Below are 23,517 nucleotides of genomic sequence, written 5' to 3'. Positions count from 1 at the left end.
GAGTGTTCTACCACTAAACTCTACCTCATCCTAAGATGCTCCCCCTGCAGGCTGGGGGTTGTGATATGGACTTCATCTCCAGCAACTGATATAAAACAAACAAAATTTATAAGCATAAGTCTATTTTATGAATAAGCTCTTGCCGGCGTGTATGTGTGTGCCTGGTGCCCTTCTAGGTCAGGAGAGGGCATTGGATCCCCTGGGATTGGAGCTGGGAATCAAATGTCTTCTGGAAGAACAGTTAGTGCTCTTAACCGTGCTGAGCCATCTCTCCAGCCCCCATATAGTGCCATTTATAGCAACCACTTCCTAACATCTTAATGTGAGAAGACATTGACAGGTGTTTGGAGGGAAGAAGTCAAACCCAAGAAACTGCAGATTTTTCAGGATTCACAAATGCTCTGAGCTCCACAATCAACATTTAACCTAGTGTGGTCGTCTGAATGAAAATGGTTCTCATAGGTTATTTGAAAGGATAGGCGTGGCTTTATTGGAGGAAGTGTGTCACTGGGTGTGGGCTTTGGGGTGTCAGAGGCTCAAGCCAGGCCCAGTGGCTCTCTCTTCTTGCTGCCTACACATCTGGAGATGCAGATGCAGAACTCTTGGCTTCTTCATGAGCCCCACCTCTGCCTGCATGCCACTGTGTTTCCCACCACAACAGCAATGGACTAAACCTCTGAACCTCTAAGCCAGCCCCAATTAAATGCTTTCTTTGTGAGTCGCTGTGGCCACGGTGTCTCTTCACAGCAACAGACACCCTAAGACACTCAACAGTTCCTCTACTGAGAGTACGGTGAAAGCTGCCCTCTGCCTGACAGCAGATCCCACTGTCTGGTCTCTTGTGATCTGGTGCGCTGAATACAGCAGGCCCAAGAGGAAGGCCTGTTTCCAGTGATGGCTGCCTTCCCCATCCTTGAACATGTCAGAGCTGCCTGATGAGGACGTCTGTAAGTCTCCAGCATTTTGTGGCATCGAACATCTTTATGGTTTGAAATCCTATTGCAGTTTTATAAATAGCCCTTGTTGAGTTAGTAAAGCTTGTTCCCATGGCAGCCTTGGACCGGTTTCCTTCCGTAAGGAACAGTAAGGAAGTGAGACCATGGAACAGAGTTTTACTAGCACCAAAAGTCCACGACTTCTCAAGGATGCTTGAGCTCAGCTTCTCCCAGCAGATGGCAGATTGTGTATGCACGTGCGTGCACATGCATTCATGTTCACATGGAAGCCAGAGGACAACCCTGGCTGTCATGAGAGGATGGATTGTGCATGCACATGTATTCACACGCATACATGCGTGTGCATGTGAAGCCAGAGAACAACCTTGGATGTCATGAGAGGACAGATTTTTGTGGGCATTTTCCAAAGATGGTTTATAAAGTCCTTATATATTAGTCAGGGTTCTTAAGAGGAACAGAACAGATAGAGTGAATGGTGAATGTGTGTGTGTGTGTGTGTGTGTGTGTGTGTGTGTGTTTATTAGAGTGGCTTACAGGCTGTGATCCTACTAGTTCAACAATGACTGTCTGCCAACCCAAAGGCAAGAATCCAGTGGTTTAGTCTATGAGACTGGATGTCTCAGCCTGTCTGCAGTATATGCCAGGGTCTCCAAGAAGTAGGCCCCAATGCCAGTAAAAAAAATGAACTTGTCGACCAGGTGAGGTCAAGTGGGCAGAGAGAGAAAGCTTCCACGTCCTTTATATAGGCTGCCGGTAGAAGATGTGGCCCAGATTAAAGGTGGGTTTTCTCACTCCAAATTATGTAATTAAAAAAAGTATCTCACAGGTGTACCAAGCCACATAGGTTTTAGCTAATTCCAGATGTAGTCAAGCTGACAACCAAGAATAGCCATCACCCTTGTTATATTTTTTTCCCTTCAATATTAAATGCCCAGACCCAGGAGTTTCTAGGTGTCAAGAAGCACTTGGAAGAGTCTCACACCACACAATTAGTACTGAAAGCTAAAGATACGTGTGGTAAAAATGAAAACCATGCTGTAATAAAACCCGACATTCTGAAGTTAGAGGATGAGATGGATGTCTTCAGTGAGGTACAGAGGAGCATGTGCCCACAGGTGATGGCCTGGGCTTGCTTCCGCTGAGCTGCCTGCCTCCTACGGTGTAGAAGTTACCCACGGGGATAAGGATGGATTTTTTTTCTCCAGGCTATGATGGATCAAGCCATCACAGCATGGTCTCTAGCACAAAGGCGGTAGTTTATGAACTCATTCTGAAGCCTTGTTAGGCTTTTCCTTGGGTTTTCTGTTTGTCCGTAGACAGGATCCCATGTGTCCCAAGCTGGCTATGTAGTTGAGGATGAACTTGAACTCCCAACCTTCAGACCTGTACTTCCCAAGTGCTGGGATTATAGGCATTCATTCATCACCCCCTGAGTTTATGGAGTTGTGTGTCCCTTTTTAATCATAAAAGTTATTATTATTATATGTGATGGGTGTTTTTCCAGCATGCCTTGTGCCTATGGAGGCCAGAAGAGGGTGTCAGATCCCCTGGATCTAGAGTCACAGGTGGCTGTGAACTGCCATGTGGATGCTAAGAATTGAATAAGGGTCTTCTGGAGGGCTTTTTTTTTTTTTTTTTTTTTTTTTTGTGAGTAGGTTTCTCTGTGTAACAGTCTGGGTTATCCTGGAACTGACTTTTCAGACCAGGCTGGCCTCAAACTCACAGAGATCTACCTGCCTCTGCCTCCCAAGTGTTGGGATTAAAGGTGTGCACCACCACCATCCAGCATTCTGGAAGTGCTTTTAGCTACTGAGTCGTCTCTCTAGCTCCCTCTTAACTCATCTGATTCTCCTGTTAGACTTCCAGGATCGGGAGCATGAACAGAGACCTCTTACACCATAAGCTGAAATTAAGCTTTCCTGCCCACAAGCTGCTTGTCCCAGGTATTTGTTCCAGTCACAGAAACTGGAGAAATCCATAGTGGGTACCACTGTACCCCCTTTTTTGGGGGGGTGGGGAGATTATAACCCATAATAAATGTCATGAAAGAACAAGGCATTTCACTGATTCCTTTACGTTTATTTAGGAGGTAGGGGAGGGTGGCAGAGGGGTCACAGGAGAATTACCTACAGGGAAAAGATAAGGGGGGAGGTCTGCGGGGCTGTGCAGGAATGCAGTGACTGTTTCTGTAGGCGAAGAGGAGAGGGCGCATCTGTAAGTACCTGGTGCGAGTCCTGTAATAAAACCTACCTTCATGAATGGGTACAGTGGAATACTACCTGCTGCATTCATACGTGCTTCTAGATTTTTCTATATACAGTATAGATCACTTTTTATAAATGTACAGCTTGGGGGGAAAAGATCTTTCTTATTATAAGCACAGCATTAAAACATAAAACCAACATGGGCCAGCCATATTACAACCAAAGACCAAGAGAAAGCAAGACCATCAGGCTGGCATCCAGCCACTTCCCCACCAGCAGTCTTAGTGGCCCTGGCTCCTGGGGGCTCTGAGAGCGGCCTCTCCTTGGCATTCACACAGGATGCCTGTTCACACCAAGTCCAGCCTCCAGGGGGCGGGTCCTCCCTGAAGGAGGATCAGCAGAGAGGAATGTGTCAGGTGCAAGAGGAATGAATGAAATGTGCACTTCAACTAAAGGCACTTGTCAAGGGTGGCCACCCGCTGTTCCCTGGGCCTGGTGAGTGAGCTAGGGGCTGTGGGATAGACACTGAGAGTGATCGAGTGGGCCCCTGCTACTCTCACCAGATTTAAATAGAATAAATAAATCTTAGTGGGTAGTTGTTTTTGCACTCCTGGGGATTAGGCTACTTTTTAGGATCATTTATGGAGTGACACTCCTTGTCCCTAATCCAAGCTTTTCTGTGTCTTCCGTGGGGAAGGTGCCAGAATAGCTTCAGGCCTTGTTCACTGTGGATCAGAAGGGGAGTCCCCAGAAAGTCCCCTCCCCAGTCCACGCCTGGAGCTCCTCTGCCTGCATGTCAGTTTCTGGGTGCCTCAGATCTTAGTGACGTAGTTGTTGGGAAACAGGCCCTGCTTGCCTCGTAGTCTACCCGTCCACCAGCCGGAAGGATCTGCGGAGGCAAAAGTACAGGTGCGTGAGAGCCTCACCCCTGCGGAGGCAAAAGTACAGGTGCGTGAGAGCCTCACCCCTGCTCCCGTGGGCTCAGGTGACTTGGTTCCATTCAGTTTCTTCCTTCTGTGTTTTACTTTGTTGTGAAAAGGTTTCTCATATGGACGACCTGCTCTCGGGCTGAGGATATGGCCCGGTTGATACAGTGCTTTTCCTGCTATGCATGAAGCAAGCCTTGGGGTTCCATTTCCAGCACTGCATGAACCAATATGGTGGTACATGCTTGTTATCCCAGCACTTAGAAAGTTCTGAAAAGCAAGGTTTTGGGTACTCATCAGGTGGGAAAACTTGACCTGAACTGATATGGATTTGTCTGGGAACTTTCCCCCAACTGAGTGTGAACACTCGATGTATCACATCACACACACATGTGTGTAAATATGATGTCATGAATACACACTTGTACATAACCCCTCCTTCCTTAAAGAGGGCATTAAAAAAGAAGTCTCAATGGGCCTGAGAGCCCAGGCCTATAAACCCAATTACTTGGGAAGCTGAGGCTGGAGGATCAAAAGTCTAAACTTGTGCCTGGCTATAGCATGAGTTCAAGACCAGCCTAGATAACTTAGTGAGACTATGCTAAAACAAAAAGTCAAAAGAGGACTGAGAGCACAGCCCAGTGGCACAGGCCTTGCATGCTCAAGGCCTTGGGTTCAAGCCCTGACACTGTGAAAAGTTTGAGGCCTGGCTTCCCTCTGTCTACGCCAGTGATTCTCAACTGTTCCAATGCTGCAACCCTTTAAAACACAGTTTTTCATGTTGTGGTGACCCCCAACTGTAACATTATTTTTGTTGCTACGTATAACTGTAATTTTGCTGCTTTTATGAATCATAATGAAATACAGGATACCTGATCTGCAACCTCTGTGAAAAGGCCATTTGACCCTCAAAGGGTTTGTGACCCACAGGTTGAGGAACATTTGGTCTACACACTTCTGCTAAGAGAACTCATGCACTCCCGACATGCTCTTTGGGAAGCGATTGAAGCCAGCCACACACTTACCTTCTTTAATAATATCAATAACATCATTGGCATTGAAGCTGAGTTCGTCTGTGTCCTGAGCATCATAGGCATACAAAGCCTTGCACTGCGGCACCTGAGGCTTGGGCTTAGGTTGGGGCTTCGGTCTGCCCCCTGCTGGGGGAGGCCGGCTGGTTGTTTGTCTTCGGACTCTGTGGAGAGAGCAGGACCATATGAGACAGACACCACCAGGAGGCGGCAGTATGTTTTGGTGGCTGCAGCAGGGACTACACTGTCTAGTTCAAGCACCTTTACCTGCTGAGTTCAATCTTGCCAGCCTTTATACTACGCTGCCTCAATTCACCATTTACAGTGTTTCTAAGGTGCGTAATTTCAACGTGTTCCTTTGAGTGAGCTCCTTTTCCAGACAGGACCTCATGTACCCCAGGCTATCCTCAAACTCGATATGTAGCCAAGGATGGCCTTGAACTTCTTCTGATCTTCCTGTTTCCGCATCTCAAGGGCTGGGGTTACAGGCATGCACCATCGCATCTTTATGGCCTCATGCATGCTAGGCAAGCGTTTTCCTAACTGGGCTACATCCCCAGTCCTATGAGCGAGTTCTTGAAACTTGCATCTGTAACAGTTATTGTGAATGCTTATAAAGAACACTTTTTAAAAAGGACAGAGAAAGTCAGAAAACATTTCCCCCCCACTTTGCTTAAGGCCAACCCAAAGCAAAGCCTACAAAGGGAACTTAGACTATGCACTCTCCTAAAAGGGTCTGGGGGGGGGGGGGGGGGATGAGACGGCTCCATGGGGAAAAGGCACTTTTTGCCAAGCCTGACAACCTGAGTTTGATTCCCAAGCCCCACGTGGTGGAAAGAAAGAACTGACTCTCAAAAATTGTTCTCTGACCTCTACACATACACCACAACATGTGCGTACCCACATAACACACTAATAAATAAATGTGATGAAAAACAGAAGGGCCTGAGGTAAGTATCAACATGGGAAGGGCTGCTGTCTCCTAGGCCTAGCCACATCTACTAATACCTATATGAAGAGGGCAAAGGGGACAGCCTGATGGACAGACCCATCACTCCATTTTGAGCCATGCTTTCAAGAGGCTGTACTTGCTGAGTCCCTGTGATGACAGACAGATGTGCACTAGGTGTGAACTAGCTGCATCAGGTGGGCACTGGGTACCAGGTGGGGGTGAGGCCCCTGAGCCTGGTCTCTGTCCCCAGGCCTGGGGAAAGCAGCAAACCCCAGGACAACTCCAGCTCTCCATCTCAGGCTATCACACAAAGCTCTTTTGTGATGCTGTTGACAGACTAAACCATGGATCATCACAATGACATCACTTCACACTCAGCATCCACTGCACATCACCCTTCTCTGAGGAGCGCTTGCTCCTGGCCAGCCAGCAAGCCTTTGATTAATCACCTATATATACTGGGCATGTGCCAGCACTTGGTTAGAAGAGCCCTGAGCCGGGGCTAACGTTTGATTTCTCAGCAACAAGAAGTGGGGGACAGAGGGATGTGATGGGTCAAACACCCCAGGAAAGATAGAGGAAGCCTGCAACCTGAAAATTCGCGGGGCATGGTGGGCAGTTTACACGCACAGATGCCCACATACACCTGGGTTCGCAAGCCCCGCCCCCAAATACTTGTATAAGGAAATTCAGGTTCCTGCATCCAAAGGGCAGAGTGATGAAGTCTGGTGTGGGCAGATGGGGGTATTCAAGGATATTGGGGTACAGCACACACTCTTCCATGGAAGTCCCCCTGAGGGATGGCGTGGGAAGATAAGACAATCGATCTACATGGGCAGCTGGGTTAGAATGGAAGCAGGAGGATTGCTCAAACATCTGCCTCCGTGTAGCTACACAGAGTCTTTTTGATGTCCTTTACTGTTTTGAGACAGGGTCTGTACCTGAATTCAGTGTGCAGCTAGGGAACAAGAAGGTCTACGCTAAGAGCCCACTGTCTCTAGGGCCTGGCGGACTGGGGATCTGGAAGCAGCACAGAGCACAGCCAGTCACAACAGCTCTTACCCAGGGTAGCTTAGCAAAAGTCCCAACAGCCTGGGAGACGCAGCCAATCTCTTCTGTATCACTAGATGGCAATGCTTCATCATAGATATGAAGAACCAATGGCTTTCAACACACTGCCAGAAATTGGCTAATGAGGTCTTCTAGGTACTAGGAGCTGGCCACTCTCAGCCAGGGTGACTGCCAACTCAGTGCAGAAGGGCCCCCGAGCAGAGCTGGCTCAGTCCCCATCGGAACTGATGGCTCAGACTTCCAGGAACTGTGTCAACTACTTGTGAAACACAGTCATTGGAAATTAAATCTTACAAACTTAATTAAATAGCAAAGGAAATACACATACAAGCTTCGTCCCTTTAGAACCGGTTTTCTGTCTCTGTTCTGGAGGTTACAAGAGTCTCTTACTGATGTGAAATGGAAACACTGTTAACTCGGTGTGACTGCCAATCACGCCCCCTTCAGTGTAGCCACGTCGAGGCCTGACATATGGCCATGGTGCGTGTGTTTACCACATGTCTTAGTTTGCTTCCTATTGCTGCCCATAAAACACTGACCAAAGTGACTTGGAGACTTTTGGCTTGCTTGTCCTGGTTACAGTTCATCTACAAAGGGAAGTCAGGGCAGAACTCAAGGCAGGGTCTGAGCAAAGACCATGGAAGAATACTGCTTACTAGTGTGTTCACTTGCTTTCTTACACAACCCAGGGCCTAGGGGTAGCCCTGTCCACATCAGTCATAAAACAAGAAGATGTTCCAGACACTTGCCCACAGGTAAATCTGGTGGAGGTAATTCCTCAGTTGAGGCCCATCTTCCCAGACAAGCTTAGCTTATGTCAAGGTGACAAAGGAACTGGCAAACTGTTGCAATTCAGGCACTTTTGCCCAGTTCCATTGCTCACCCATATGTCACTGCTTGGGAGACCCTTCCAATAATAATAATAACCCAAATTCATCCTCATCTGAAAATGCTCTCCTGAAGCTGGAGAGTTCTTTCTGAAGCTGGAGAATTTTTTTTTTTTTTTGGTTTTTCGAGACAGCGTTTCTCTGTATTGTTTTGGAGGCTGTCCTGAAACTCACTCTGTAGACCAGGCTGGCCTCGAACTCACAGAGATCCCCCTGCCTCTGCCTCCCGAGTGCAGCTGGAGAGTTCTTACAGATTTTTTTATTTATTATGTATACAGTGCTCTATGTGCATGTTGTTTGCCTGTACACCAACACCAGAAAAGGGCACCAGACCTCATTACAGATGTTTGTGAGCCACCATGTGGTTGCTGGGAAATTGAACTCAGGACCTCAGGAAGAGCAGTCAGTGCCCTTAACTGCTGAGCCATCTCTCCAGCCTGCATCTGCTATTCTGGCAGAGAACCCTGGGTTGGTTCCCAGCACCCACATGTTGATTCACAACTGTCTGTGACTCTAGTTCCTAGGGATCTGACACTCTCCTCCGGCTTTTGAGGGTACCAGGCACACATATAGTGCATAGACACCTAGGTAAAACACCTATACACATAAACTAAGATAAAAATGAAAACGCTTTCCCGAGGTAATTCTGGCACCCAGCAGGCAGAGGCAGGAAAATCTCTGTGAGCTCAAGGCCAGACTCAGACAAATCAGGTATCAGAAATCAAATAAAAAAAAGCAGCAGGCTTTCTCTCCACTTGTTCTGAACTGGCTGTACAAGGTTTGGGTAATTTTGTCCCCTCTGCTATTTTGTGCTGTTTGTATTTCTAATTATGTCCCGCCCCGGTTCCAGGATTGAAATCATGTTATAAAGGCAGATCCTTCACTGGGAGAATGGGGACTGACTGTAGTGAGAGTATCAGTCTAGCAATAAAGCTTCTATCCCTGCTGATATTGCAATGGCCAAAGTTTACTTTATTTATGGGCCTGTCTGTATCTGTGCAGACAAACGTTAGTATATAGCTATGAGACTTACACTACCAAACAAATCTAGCACCTGAATATATGTAATTTTCCTAATTGAAAAATTTTTGTATTATTTGTGTGTGTGTGTGTGTGTGTGTGCGCGTGCGCGCGCATGTGTTGAGGAGATACATACCATAGCATTTGTGGAGGTCTAAGGGCAGTTTGCTGGCATTGGTTTTCTTATTCCACCAAGGGGATCCAGGAGACTGGAGTCAGGTCAACAGGCTTGGTAGCAAGCACATTTACCCGCTGAACCATCCTGCTATTGCTATATTTAAGTTTTTAAAAAATTTATGTATATGGGTGTCTTGTCTGCATGTATGCCTGTGTACCATGTGTGTGCCTGGTGCTCTTGAAAGCCAAGAGGGCATTGGGTACTCTGGAAATGGAATACAGAGGCTTGTGAGCTGCTGGATGAGTGCTAAGAATAAAACTCAGGTTCTCAGGAAGAGCAGCAAGGGCTCTTAACAGCTAAGCCATCTCACTGGCCCCCATATGGAATTTTTGCACAAAGAAACTTAGCTTTCCTGTTGTGACTTGATGGACCCCTTAAGTTCAGGCAATTTGCATACTCACGTTGTCCCTTAACTATGAATGTATGAAGAAATGGACTCTCTCTCTCTCTCTCTCTCTCTCTCTCTCTCTGTCTGAAGGGCATTTTGCTCAAGTAGAATCACACTATAACCCAGAATGCAACTCATTTTTCCTAAGGACATATGCACAGCACATCTGAGTTGCATGCTGAGAAATTACCCTGCAAGGTGAATCCTTCATTAGTGGCTTGGGAAGACTATCATGCAGGCACTGAGATCAATGCCAGTTGACATTTAGGGCCTCATAGAGCTGGGCGATTCTCCTGAGATCAGAAAACCTAACTGGCATCAATCACCTCTAAACTGAGGACTACTTGATGCCCCTGCCCTGGTCCATAGGATGTGGGTGTGATGCTGATCAGTGATGAGGTTGTTCTATGAGGCACATGGAGCTTACAGCAAGAAGGAATTTGTGGCTTTAAGTTGTCCCTATTGGTTTCTGTGTCTAGGGACAGCTGCAGCATCCCTGTGTCGGTGTGCCCTGCCTCTGCTCTGTACCATCACTGCACGACAGTCCACAGTGTGCTAGGGAGTGTTCCCCTGCCTGGCTTCCTAGGAGCAAATGCAAAAGAGCACGGTAGAGAATTTGCTTAGAATGTGTGAGATTCTGACCTTGACCCCTACAACCACAGAAAAACAGCTCCCCCCAACTCAAGTTGCATTGTGCTTTCTTATACATTTAGTCCTTCTATAATCTTTAAGAAAACCCAGAAAAGTGGGCTTTTCATTCATTATCCATTTTTAAAGGTTTAAATAATCAATTTTCCAGGGTGTATAAGCTTGCCAGGGCTTGTGTGTGTGGAAGTCAGAGGGTCTGTTCTCTCCTATCACGTGGGCCCTGGGGATCAAACACCAGTCCTCAGGCTTGGTGACAAATACTCTTCCCTGTTGAGTCACCTCAGTTATTGGCAACTCACTCTCCCCATTATACATAGGAAAACACCAAGGCACGCAGGTTAAGCGACAGGCATGAGCTGCCCGACAAGCATGGCTCACTACATGTTTGATGAATGAAGGTAAAAGGAACTGACAAAGGAGCTAGGCTCATGCCCAGCCCTTCCAACCGCGCTACACCACTTTCTGTGAACCTTCTGAGCAGTTCCCGTCATTCCCAAGGTGGGTGTGCCAGGGAGAGCTGGGCTTAAGCTTTTCAATATCACTGCATTTGTTCTGCAGATGTGAAATTTGGGTCTTGAATTTCCAAGAAGGAGAAGAATAGAGTCTTATTGTATTGGCTTTAAAAATCACGTTCTGCTCCAAAGGTTGAAACCATAGACATTACTGGAAGTATGAAAGCGGGTGCCAGGAATTCTTAAGGCCTGGAGTTGGCTTGGGCCAGGTTCTGGCTGCTCCTGTAGACTGTAGGTTGAGACTATTGCTATTGGACACTTGCTGGAAATTTTAAGCCTTTTGAAAATATGACTGCATTAGGAGAGTCCTGCCTGACAGGAGACACCCAGGCAGCACTTACAGCTTCCTAGCTAATCTTCCTTTGCTGCACGGAGGGAAGCCCTGCCACCCAGCACCTGCCCTATTCCTGTTTCCCTGACTTCTAGTTGGCTTAACCTCTGAAGCATCTTTGGAAGCCCCTATAGCCATTCTCTCGTGAAACAGAACACAGGACTAAAAGCAGCAACAGACATTTCCAGTCTTGGCTTCAGTTCTTCCACAGCGGCCTGTAGGCAGATCCCATTACAGTGACCAGGGGAAAAGCTGTCGGCACACTGGATGGCCAGGTCAAGGGTGGATAGAATCAGTGTGAAGATGGGGGGGAGTGGCTGCTTCGGTGAGTGTTGCAGAGTCTGCCTTCTTCCCTTGAGAAGCAGGGCGGATCTTTTGAGACAGGTCTCACGATATAGCCCTGGCTGGCCTGGAGCGCACTATCTCACTCTGTAGACCAGGCTGGCCTGAAACTCACAGAGATCACCTGCCTCTGCCTTCTGGGTGCTGGGATTAAAGTGTGCACTGCCATGACTGGAAAACAAATCAGGACATACATTTACCCTGGCAGTATCACTAAGCTTAGTGTCATCTGGAGAATGATGTGATGGCATGGGATGAGGGCTGACGATGATGTAGCTCAGTGGTAAAGTACTTGCTTAGCATGTGTAGGGTCCCCAACATTACAGAAAAAGTATAAAGAACAGGACAAAGAGGAGGAGGGGAGGAGACAGACAGACAGACAATATTTTGTTGGAATGAAAATTTAGTGAACTTCTTGCTCTCTCCCAAACCAACTGGCTAAATGGAAATTAACTGACACTTTCCTGAACAAACCTAAGGTGCTAATTGTAAGCGTTTCAGACAGATCGGGTGGGACAGGTATTCTGGAACTCGGGAGTCAGAATATTGAGTGTTACACAGCTCAGGTGGAAAGGTATCCTGGAGCTCGGGAGCCAAGGACTACCACAGGTTGCAGTGAGCTTAGCTGCTTACAGCCCTGCCTCAGGGAAAGGCTTCCCAAGTGTATCAGCTCTGCTTAGAGAGGGGAGCTCTGCCAAGGGAAGGTTTCCCCAGCAGAAGTGTTACAGCCCTGCTCGCTCTGCTCTGCCCAGGATCGCCTTTGTTCCACCCCAAAAGAAGATCTTCACCCAAAACTGGTCAAAGTGGTTTATTGGAAGGCAGCTGGACCAGCCAAGCTGAACATACACAGGGTTTATATAGGAATTTTTGGGGGCAGGGTAAGTTTTTCCAGGGTAGGGACTGGTCAGATTTCAATGCTGAGCTCACATTGGTTAGAGCTCCTGCTCGAGGATTGGTTAGTTTTCTGCACAGGATTAGGGTCAGATTTGGCTCTGATTCTGGGGACAAAGTGTATTTTTTTGGCACTGGTTTCAGGGTCAGGGTACATTTCTTTGGTTCTGGTTGCAGGGCCAAAGTGTGTTTCTTTGGCTCTGCTCAGGGTGTGTTTCTTTGACTGGTCCCTTTTCCTACACTAATGACACCATTTGGTGTCAGCCAGGGTACAAGATCCAAAAGAAATGAAGGCTGTACAAAATGTGTCTGTGAAGAAAAAGAACATCGAAGGGAGAGGAGGAAAGGGAAGATAAGCCCAGGATGTGGAGGACTGGGAGGGAGTTGGTGGTCCAGTTCTAGGCTGGTAGATTCAAGGCGAGCCTTTGGCACTTTGGTCTCAATAGGAATCTCCATGTCTAGGGAGAAAGTACAAGTTTGGGCTTCTCTATGAGCTTCAAACTCTCTATGAGTTTGGCAAAGAGAAACTGTAAAATTTAGGTAACCACGAGACTCCTGAAATGCCACAGCCAAGTTCTCTGCCACATCAGAAACTGAATTTTCAAGTTTGTGTTGTAGAAAACAAATGCTAGGTTCCTACTTCCTACTCCCCTTTTTGTTTGTTTTTTTAGAAAAAGTATTTATCTTTATTTTATGTGCCTGTGTGTTTTATGTATGTTCACCACAAGTGCAGTGCCCCAGAAGCCAAAAGAGGGTGTCTAATCACCCTAGATGAGTTAATGGGGCTGTGAGGGCTGGGAACTAAACGTAGGTCATCTGTGAACGCAGCTGGTGTTCATAACCACTGAACCATCTCTCCCCCGTACCTTCCCCCCTTCCCTACTTCCTTGTGTTTTCCTTTCTTTCTTTAGAGACATAGTCTCTGTCTTTAGCTGAAGTTGGCCTGGAACTCAAAGTATAATGATCCTTTTGCCCCAGCCTCCCAAGGGCTGGAATTGAAGGCAGGAGCCACCATGCTCAGCTAAGTTCCTACTTTTTAAGGACTGTCTACGAAGCATGTCTAGGTGTGTAATGAGAAGACTGGCTAGAATTCTTGTAGCTACTGGACTTAGTATGCTAATGTCAGAGTATACGTGCAGCAGACAGGAAAATCGAGTTGCCTGTGGGACAGTTGTGAAGCTGTCCTTCCTCCTGGCCTCCCAGCTAGTCTCCCAGGTGGCACCATGTGTACCCAGAACCAGGGCCTGGAGGCACGGGAAGGTGTGATACGACTTCAACAGGGCTGGAAGGGAGCAGCTTTGGTGAAGACCCAGCGCTCCTACTTTTGGCTGACAGATGCTCCCAGCTGGCCCATATGCAAGTCTGCAACTTGCAAGACAGGCTGAAAAGATGGTGTTGCTTGCCAAAACCAAAGCAAATAGGAAGCCAGCAGACAGAGCGAGGAGACTTGGAGGGTGGCTGCTTATAATCCCCTGTCTACTTTGGAACACAAAACGGGGCCCAGGAGCAAACTCAGGACTGTTTTAGTGATGCTAGCGCATATGAATAGCATCTGGGTGGAGTGAAAAGCCCACTACCTCAGCAGTACCTTCCCAACCCACCACTCCATGAAGCATATCAATAGGACACCAGTTGCCCTCTAGATTTCTGTGCACCATGTGGTCCTTCCTGGGATGAATGGCATCAGCATCGTCTGGGAACTTGGTAGAAATGTAACTGGGAAGACGGCTCAGTTGGTACTTGGCTTGCTACATGAGCATGAGGACCTGAGTTCAGATAACCAGCACCCACACGAAAGGCTGGATGGGGCAGTGTGTGCCTGTAATCCCAGCTCTGGGGAGGTGGAGAGAGGAGGATTGATGAGGCTGCCTAGCCAATCAGTGAGCTCTAGGCTCAGCAAGAGACAATATCTCAAATAATAAGGTGGTAAGAAAGTGGATGATGCCGGGAGATGGTGGCGCATGCCTTTAATCCCAGTACTCAGGAGGCAGAGGCAGGTGGATCTCTGTGAGTTCGAGATCAGCCTGGTCTACAGAGCCAGTTCCAGGACAGCCTCTAAAACAATACAGAGAAACCCTGTCTCGAAAGACCAAATAATAATAATAATAATAATAATAATAATAATAATAATAATAGATGTGGGAGAGCTTAGTCTACTTTGCGTGGTACCAACCCTAGGCAGAAGGGCCAAGCTGACAACGACACTTTATTTTAAACTTGCCCCTCGCCTTTCCTGAGCTTCAGTTTCTTTGTATAGACTGATGTCATACCATCATGCTCACAGGCATGTTAGAAGTATAATATACATTATATGCTTAGCATGGTACCTGTATGTAGAAGACAACTTAGTAGTTGCTTAACCATCATGATGATTATTGAGGGGCTAGGGGATATTTCTTTCACTGGGTGCCAACTATACCTCCTGGCAGAGATCCCTCACTGGTCTTGCCCCTGACTTCAGTGCATTCTCTGGGACCACATAGGCAGGGTCTCCTTCCTGTCTCTAACTGTGTGCCCTTTCAAAGTCAACTAGCTACACACAGTTGCAGGGTGTTCCCTTCTTCAGGCTGAACAGCCTGGTTCCTTCTCTCCCAGAGAGGCACAGGTTCTTGTGGAGCTTTCAGGATGGATAGGCTTAGACAATCCCATCTAATAGGACATGAGGATTGGATGCTTTTGAAATATTTATGGAAACATACTTATTTTTATTTGTGTGTGTGTGTGTGTGTATGCATGAACCACATTATGTCAGGTGTGTATGTGTGTGTCTGTCTATGCACACCACATTATGTCCTGGTGCAGGTGCAAGCCAGAGGGGTGTGGCAGATCTGAAGCTGGAGTGAAAGGGTCACTGTTGTCACTGCTGTGTAACAGTTTGCTCTCAGGTTGAAACATTCCATCCTGAAGGGAAGCTCCTTCAACAGGAAGGCAAACAGCTCAAGGTAGCTTCAGGAAGTCCCTGAAACTGACCAGATTCACTGTGGCCCTCCCTGCCAATATAAACAATATAAATTGAGAGTCCCTCAGGCTAAAGAGAGCTGAGCTGCAAAGAAGACTCTGAGATGGGAGCAGAGCTACCTAGAAGACCCAGAGGAGCTGAGAGGCCAAGACAACTCTCAGAAAAGCTACAAAGACTCTGCGACCAGACTAGCTGCCCGGAAGAAGCAGAAGCCAGCCAACCTGCCCGGATGAGGTTTAGACCAGAGACACTTGTAAAGGACACTCTGTAACCTGCTGAGCTGCCTGCAGGCGAGCTCCAGGTTTGTGAGCTGTCACCCATGTTGGGGTGGGCCTTGGTGACACAGTTGTCTGTGAGCCATTTCTGCTTCTGTAAGTAACCCCTCACCCCTAGCCCTGTAAATAACCCCAATAAAACTCATTGCTTTGTCAAGTTAGACTGTAGTGGTATCCATACTTTGGCATGTTGTGGGATCCCTATCTGGAGGGGAGTAGACATGTGTGTTACATTTCCCCAGGAAATGTTTTGTCATATAACAGTCATAAGCTGGCGTGTGTGTGTGTGTGTGTGTGTGTGTGTGTGTGTGTGTGTGTGTGTGTGTGTGTGTTGGCAACAGAACCCAGGTCCTCTACAAAAAGAGCAAGTGTTCTTAATTGCTGAGCCATTTCTTCCCAGACCTTGATATCCTATACTAAATGTTGCTAAGACTATGAATTGTTCCATTTATGCAACTGAAGGCACAGATACAAGTAATAAAACAAACAACTATCACTCTTCAACTACACTAGAGGAAAACATAAAGATCACTCACTAGGAGATTCTTGCAGCTGAGACCACGTGCTGATGATATTTCCAAGGTAAGCCCCTTCCCAGGAGACAGCCATGGGTCCTAGATTACAGCACTTGGGTAGAAAACTAAACTTCAGAAATCAGAGTTCACAGAGTGCCTGAACTGTCTGCATGATTGGTGGAGTAGAGTTCACTGACTTTACCACAAGACATGGGAAGTCTTACCCAGCAGCACCCTGATCTGGGACCTTGAGGAAATCCAGGCTCTCTGGTGTCTGTGACAATCGGTCTGAGCCTGTGGACTGTTGCCGTGGCAAAGGTGGGCGGGCCATAGAGGTGTACAGGGTTTTCTGATTGGACCTCTGGTTTCCAGGAGCATGAGGAGGCACAAACTGGTTTCTGATGACTCCATTTTGATGGCATCCTAGAGAGGCAAAAGAAGAAACAATGTCAATTTCTGATGCTTTGCCAAAAGGTCCTTCATACTTATTCCATTATAAGTAGCTGAAGGCAAGCAACTTCACAACTCTGGACCTCAGTTTTCCCATCTGAAAACATCACTACTGGTAATCTATTGTAAGAAAGTTAATACACTATTTTCCTCCTAACTTTACTGAGGTATAACTGATGAATCAGATTGTATTTGGGGACTATAACATGATAGCACAAATGTCACCTGGTTAGGAAGCGCCTCAGCTGAGCTTGTTGAATGTGGCAATAGAATTTCTAGATATCTGGGTTCAAGTCCACAGTCAGAGCAAGCTGAGCTTGCAGCTAGCTGGCAAGCCATTTTTGGGTCCATGCGGTCATGACTCAGGAGGACAGTGGGCAGTGGGTTAAATAGTTGGACAATCATTTTTAAGGAGTCAGTCTCAGGTGTCCTTGGTTGAAAACTGCTGTGTGAAGCGGGGAAACCCTTCACATAGGCGAGGGAAATGCAGCCACCCAGCTAGATCAAGTAGATGAAGTGAGTTCTGTGTACACAAATGTGACTTCTAGCTAAGATCTCCAAAGTTGCATTAGCCAGTGAGTCATGGATGGATGGTGGCGTGGGCTGTCAATCATGAGGGCATCATTACTCCTTGCCATGTATGAAGTAGCCCTGTCTCCCTTCCTGTGGACACACCAGGCAGAGTGGAAAACGAGGCCCACTTCAGTAGGCAGGCCAGAAAACTGCAGAATTCAGCAATGGAGCAGCCAAGGCTCAGAGACTCAGTTCTGGCTCTGAAAACCACATTGGTTTGGAGCAAGTATTGTAATCTTTCAGGTCAGCTTCTTCATTAAAGGGCAAGGAGACTGGTCCAGCACTTCCCTGCTTTCTTCCAGCTCTGATACTCATTTCTCGGCACCCTTCTAAAGGGCCAGGTGAACTTCCCCTCCCCGGCAACAGTGAGGCAAGTTCCTATTCTAATGGTAGTGTTCTAGGGCAGAGCATTTAGAAGTATGGCTTTTCATCCAACCTGCCATTTCCTCCCACAGGCTCCAGGCTGAATGGAAACTAGATGCTTGAGACAAATAACACTTTCTCCTCATCTGACCCAGTGAATAAGAATTTGAAGGGCTTCCTGTAGCATCTGGGATTGGGGAGGACATCGAGGCCCCACTCCCTGCCCAGAGTGCTAAGGAGAGGAAAGGAGTATGTTAGAGTGGAGTGTTTCCTAGGGCAAAGAAAAGTAGGGGAGTGTCCCCATGTCACCAGAGACTCATTTGTCCACACTGAGTTCAGAGACTGAGAATAAGCACTCAGCAGATATATTTTATGCCTGTTAAAATTAATAATAAAATTTGGCTTGTGTTATATGTGTTTTTCAGATTTCATTGTTCTACAGATTCATTTTTATTACATTTCATAAAAGTGTGGTTTGTGATAGGCTGGGAAACTTTTTAAAATTCAAAGGAACTGAGGGTTCAGGAGGTAGCTCAGCTGCCTTGCAAGTATGAGGACATGAGTTCAATCCCCAGCACCCACACTAAAAGTCAGGTGTGGTGGCTCATGTTGTTAGCCCCAGCACTGGGGAGATGGTAACAGGAGAATCCCTGTGGCTGGGCAGGCACCCAGGTCAGCCTAACCTCAGGCCTTAGGAAGAGACTCTGTGTGGCCTGATGGTAGTACACACGCCTTTAATCCCAGCACTTGGGAGGCAGAGGAGGGTAGATATCTGTGAGTTCAAGGCCAACCTGGTTTACAGAGTGAGTTCCAGGACAGCAAGGGCTATTTAGAGAGATCTTGTCTCCAAAACAGAACAAAAACTATGGTACATCGTTCCCAAGAATCAACACTTGAAGTTGGCCTCTGGCCTCTACATGTATGTGTATAACATATATGTGCACCCCTTCTCCATTTCCACCTGCAAACCACCAACAATCGCACAAGCCCTGTGCACACACCCCCACACTTCCCCCAACACCCACCTCCAATAAATAAACAAACCCAAGGAATATAAAGTTCTGGTCATCACTTTTATAGATCTTTTGAGAAGTGCTGTTTTAATGGACTTGGGTTAATTCCTCATTTGACTGATGTGGAACTATTTTAGAAGTCGAGGCTATGTTCAAGGTCACTGTGGGCTGATTCGGTTAGAGGATACTCCAGCCAGAGCTGAGGCAAAGGAGTGTCCAGGTGGTCCTGCAGGAGGCCAGCTCTAAACAGTAACACAGTATGTGTGAACCCTGCTTCTCTGGGGTCCCTCTGAGCTTGGATGCTCCCCAGGGGTTAAAGAAAAAAAAAAGAGGAAAGAGATCTGGGCTAAGGTAGGACTGAGATTCTAAAAGAGAGGCGAACTCATTTCTCACTGCTGGGCAGTGTTCCTGCTTAGAGTACAAGTGTGAGATCCCAGGGGAGGAGATTCAAGAATGGCTTGGAATCCTGGACACTGAGGCATTGACCTGTTCAGACCTATACTGAAATGACTAATAGCCTACTCTGAGGACAGCATCTTACGGTCTGAACTTCGTGAGTGATGGAGACTTGTTTTAATTTAACTACTGGAAAGTGTGGGGACTGGGGAGGTAGCTCAGTTGGCAGGGCATTTGTCTAGCATGCACAAAGCCCTGGGTTCAAGCCTCAGTGTCACACAAACTGGGTATTTATTGCTGTCCATGCCAGTAACTCTGGAGGCAGAGGCAGGAGGAAAGTCAGAAACTCGAGGCCATGCTCAGCAACACAGTCAAGCTGAGGACAGATTGGGCTATAAAACCCTCTTTAAAAACAGAAATGCTGGGTCATTCACATCTTTAATCCCAGTGTTCCAAGGCAGAGGCAGATAGATCTCTGAGTTGGAGGCCAGCCTGATCTACTTATTGAGTTCCAGAACAGTCAGAACTACATAGTGAGAACCTGCTTTTATTTTTTGAAACAGGGTTTCTCTACAAAGTGTAGCCCCTGCTGTCCTGGAACTCACTATGTAGACCAGGCTGGCTTCCAACTCACAGAGATCCACCCGCCTCTGCCTCCTAAGAGCTAGGATTGAATGTGCACCCCACCATGCCCAGAAGACCCTGTCTTAGAAACCAAACAACAAGCTGAAAAATATGAAACAAGGGCCCAAAAGGCTTTTGTAACATTTTGTAATTCTCTCGGATATTATTTTACATTAGAGATGTCTCATGGGTTTCATTTCACTAAGAACAGATGTTTTTCTATTAATTCACCAGGCCATTAAGTAGTTATGAACCACTGCTACAGTATGCGGCTGGAACCTGGTGCTGGTGGGTGGATACCCAGAACACTCCTGGGCCAATCAAGGCAATTATCTGGCATCATAAAACCAGCAGCATTCTGCTTGTGGTGAAGAGGAACTCGTTTGTCTCTCTCTGCCCTAGGAAGTGACAGAGCTGGGGAATGAAGCCCAGATTGTTCACTCTGCTGCAGTGCGGGCTCACTGACTTTGTTTCCTAAATTTTAGGGTCATGTGTTTGGCTGCTGTGTATTCACTAGCATATGGGTTTCCTCCCAAACACTCACTCTTTATTTCCTTAGTGTGTGTGTGTGTGTGTGTGTGTGTGTGTGTGTGTGTGTGTGTGTGTGTGTACCTGTGTATGTATACTTGCATGTGGAGGTCAGAGGTCAGCTTCATGAATTATTTTTCATACACCTTATTTCCTGAGACAGTCTCTCACTAGTGCCTAAGGCTCATTGATTAGGTAAGGCAGCAAACAAGAATTTCTCTGTCTTTATCTTCCTAGCACTGGGATTCCAAGTCACGCCACAGTGCCCAGCGTTTTATGTGGATGCTGGAGCTTGATACTCAAGTCAGGCTGAAGAATTTCTCTAGCTTTCCAAACATCCTTTGTAAGTTGTGGGTCCAGACTTACTGGTACCTCTCCATGGCGCAAGCGTGGCTTACCTGGAGGAGCAGGGGCAGCTCTCATTGGGTAATTGGCATTCTTTGTTCCACTAGAATACCCTCTGCTTTGAATGGTGTTCCTTCTGGTAGGGCCTGAAATAAACAAGCAACCAGGAATCCAACTCAAGTCATCAGGCTTGGTGGTAAGCACGTTTACCCACTGAGTCATCTCATTAGCCCCAAATTCAGGTTCTTGTCTTTATATCAGACCAAACAAGTTGCTTTAGATATAACTAGGCCATGAATGCCAGGTATAGTGTGTACAAGTATACAAACAGGTAGCATGCTTCAGCCTGCCCATTCTCTTTGATGCTGCTTTAGTTTGCAGTGCCGTATCTCTGGAGAGCCCCACCATAGCCAGCAGCAGAAACATAGACTCTTTGTCCCCAGATCTGCACAGAAGAGCCAAGTGCAGGGCACCAGTGGAGGCGGGGCCTGGGGGACACTTACGAGAGTTCTTGGGCAGCCCAGGTCCAATGCTGACCTGCAGCACTTTGTTGCTGGGCTTGAGGATGGCCAGGTCACCGAAGCCTTGGTGGAACTGCACTTGCCGGGAGCCTCCCGCACTCCAGGGACCCCAGTTCTCCTTTTTTAACTTCAGTTCAAGGCTGTGACAAGCACATTGATTAAAATTATAAGCCAGAAGGAACTAGTGAGAAAACCGTGCTCATGAACCGGCTACTTCCCAGATGGTGACAACTACGGGATGGGGGCAAGCCCAAACCACCTAGCCCTCCCATAGGGGACGGTACACCTCGGCGTGGCACAGCTGCTGGGTCAGTGCCATGCCGGAAGCACAGGCATTTGGAGTGCAACATCTGTGAGAATCCAGTTGGTGAGTGCTTTTCCCTCATTTATGTCACAGGATCACTCTTAGATGGTCACGGATGGAGGACAGGAGAAAGGGACAGCTTCCCTGTGTTGTAACATTGTGCTTATAGTTGTGTTTGCTGTGTGGAGGACTGAGCTGCCAGATACAAGAGGGCAGAAGATTCCGCATCATAGGCTGCGGCTACTGTTCTGTTATATTCTGTTATTCCATCACCATCACTCACCTAGGCTGGGGGTGGGGATGGGGACACCGAAATCCAAATGGGAGGGAGGGTGTGATGGTTTGTTATAATTACCAACTTGACACATTCTGGAATCACCTAAGAGAGGCTCACTAAGGGACTGTCTAGATCAGGTTGACCTGTGGGCAGGTAGGGGATTGTTTTGTTTACAGTGTTTACAGTGTTCTTTTTTCTTTTTTTTTCAAGACAGGGTTTCTCTGTGGCTTTGGAGGCTGTCCTGGAACTCCCTCTGGTAGACCAGGCTGGTCTTGAACTCATAGAGATCTGCTTGCCTCTGCCTCCCAAGTGCTGGGATTAAAGGCATGCACCACCGTCGCCCGGTGGGGATTGTTTTGTTTAATGGTAATTGATGTGGGAAGATCCAGCCCATTGTGGGCAGCACCATTCCCTATGCAGGGGATCCTGGACTGTATATGTATAGAAAGTACTGAGCACAAGTAAGTATGCGTTATGTTAATTTCTCCCTGCTCTTGTCTATGGATATGATATGATTCCATACCTGCTTCAAGTTCCTGCTTTGACATTCCTGCTATGATGGACTGGACTCCGAACCTCAGAAGCCAAACTTAACACTATGTCTATACATCTATGACACACTGCATATTCTTCTCTTTTCCCTTAAGGAATAATAATGATTCTAAGTAATCATCTATTGACAGGTTCCTTCATCTGGGCATTACAGTCTTGTGATCGCCTCATTTTTTATGAGCAAGAAGAGATGGATCCTATTTCTACTCTATAGATGGGTAATTCAAGAAAGCTAAACAACTCTCACTCAGCAGAAGTGAGATTAGAAGCTCAACGACATGTGGTGTCTTACCCATTAGGTGAGACAAGGCATAAGGGGCTACTACCCATACCCCAAGTCCCACCAACAACTGGGGGGGTCAGAACCCTATTCTAGTCCCTATTTCCTGCTCCCAGCCTGACTCTACCATTCACTCTGCTAATACCTGCCTTACCCAGTCTTACCTGAGTGTTCTTTATGTAAATAATAAAAAATATCCTTTGATGTTTTGATTATTTCAGGGAAACACAAATGTGACCCAGCAAAGCCCATGAGCACCTAGGCTGTCTTCAGCAGGCATCCCTGTTCCTGGAGATACTGAGACACCCAGAGGGGCTAGCTAAAGGGATGGAACCGCTGAGACCACACAGCCTGCCCTGTAGGCCTCCCCACCTCTCAGTCTGGACTCTGGATCCCAACTCACGTATTGCTGAATTTCAGAGGTAGCTGCTTCTGGGTTTTTTCCTCGTATCGCTTTGCTAAGAGGCTCAAGAACTCTGTTTTGAAGACGGATTCAAGCAAACTGTCATATTCTTGCTCGTGGAGAATGAAGATGTCATCCTGCATGGTACTGAGAGAGATCAGACTGAGTTAACGTGGGCCACACTCTGCTTACCTACCAGCTCCATCTTTATTATTTGGAGACAGGCAGAAGGTTATGTATGCTAAACATACAGCACTGTACTTCTGCACACCGTATACACCAAACCTGTTCCAAACATTCCTAAGCTACACACCAGTATACTGATATATTACTTATGATTTATTAAAGCTTGCCTGAGGATTCAGAAAGCAAAGTCAGCCACAAGTCAGAGAAGCCAGGCACACACCTTTAATCCCAGCAGCCAGAAGCTAGGAGGTGGTGGTACACACCTTTAATCCTAGGGCTCAGGATTAAGAGGTAGACAGAACTCTCTAAATTCAAGGTCACCCAGGGATACACGCAATTGAATTGGTCTAAAAGAGTAACAGATCACATGCCTTTAGTCCCAGCACAAGAAGGATATAAAAGATAGAAGCAGAGTCTTCAGTATTTAGTGGCCAGCTACTTTGCTTTTCTGATTTTCAGCTTGAAGTTTGAAGCCCAATATTTGTCTCTGGGTCTCTTATTTATTTGTGTTACACACAAGGCCTGTCATTACTACTTTTACTATTTCAAAAACATCCTGTAACATAATCCCAAGCGCCTTTCTCCTACCTTCCTTCCCTTGGTCCCTTTCTCTTCT

The 23,517-nt window shown here is 47.0% G+C and overlaps 1 protein-coding gene across 1 annotated transcript in view; it reads right to left on the bottom strand.

The window, feature by feature from the left end:
• Positions 1-3,014: 3,014 nt before the first annotated feature.
• The window catches only part of Myo1e (myosin IE), a 189,448-nt gene continuing 168,945 nt past the window's right edge, over positions 3,015-23,517 (bottom strand). Inside the window, exons 23-28 of the mRNA XM_040740350.1 lie at positions 22,716-22,862; positions 20,882-21,039; positions 20,432-20,524; positions 16,311-16,509; positions 5,112-5,281; positions 3,015-4,049 (exon numbers count right to left, since the gene is read on the bottom strand). Coding sequence (XP_040596284.1) covers positions 3,973-4,049; positions 5,112-5,281; positions 16,311-16,509; positions 20,432-20,524; positions 20,882-21,039; positions 22,716-22,862 — 844 coding nt within the window. The 3' untranslated portion in view covers positions 3,015-3,972. The remainder of the gene's footprint in view (positions 4,050-5,111; positions 5,282-16,310; positions 16,510-20,431; positions 20,525-20,881; positions 21,040-22,715; positions 22,863-23,517) is intronic.

This window comes from Mesocricetus auratus, unplaced genomic scaffold (assembly GCF_017639785.1).
Source record: "Mesocricetus auratus isolate SY011 unplaced genomic scaffold, BCM_Maur_2.0 Super-Scaffold_100691, whole genome shotgun sequence".
NCBI classification, from domain to species: Eukaryota; Metazoa; Chordata; class Mammalia; order Rodentia; family Cricetidae; genus Mesocricetus; species Mesocricetus auratus.
The sequence above is the reverse complement of the archived record's forward strand: the minus strand, read 5'-3'. Positions and strand labels throughout refer to the sequence as shown.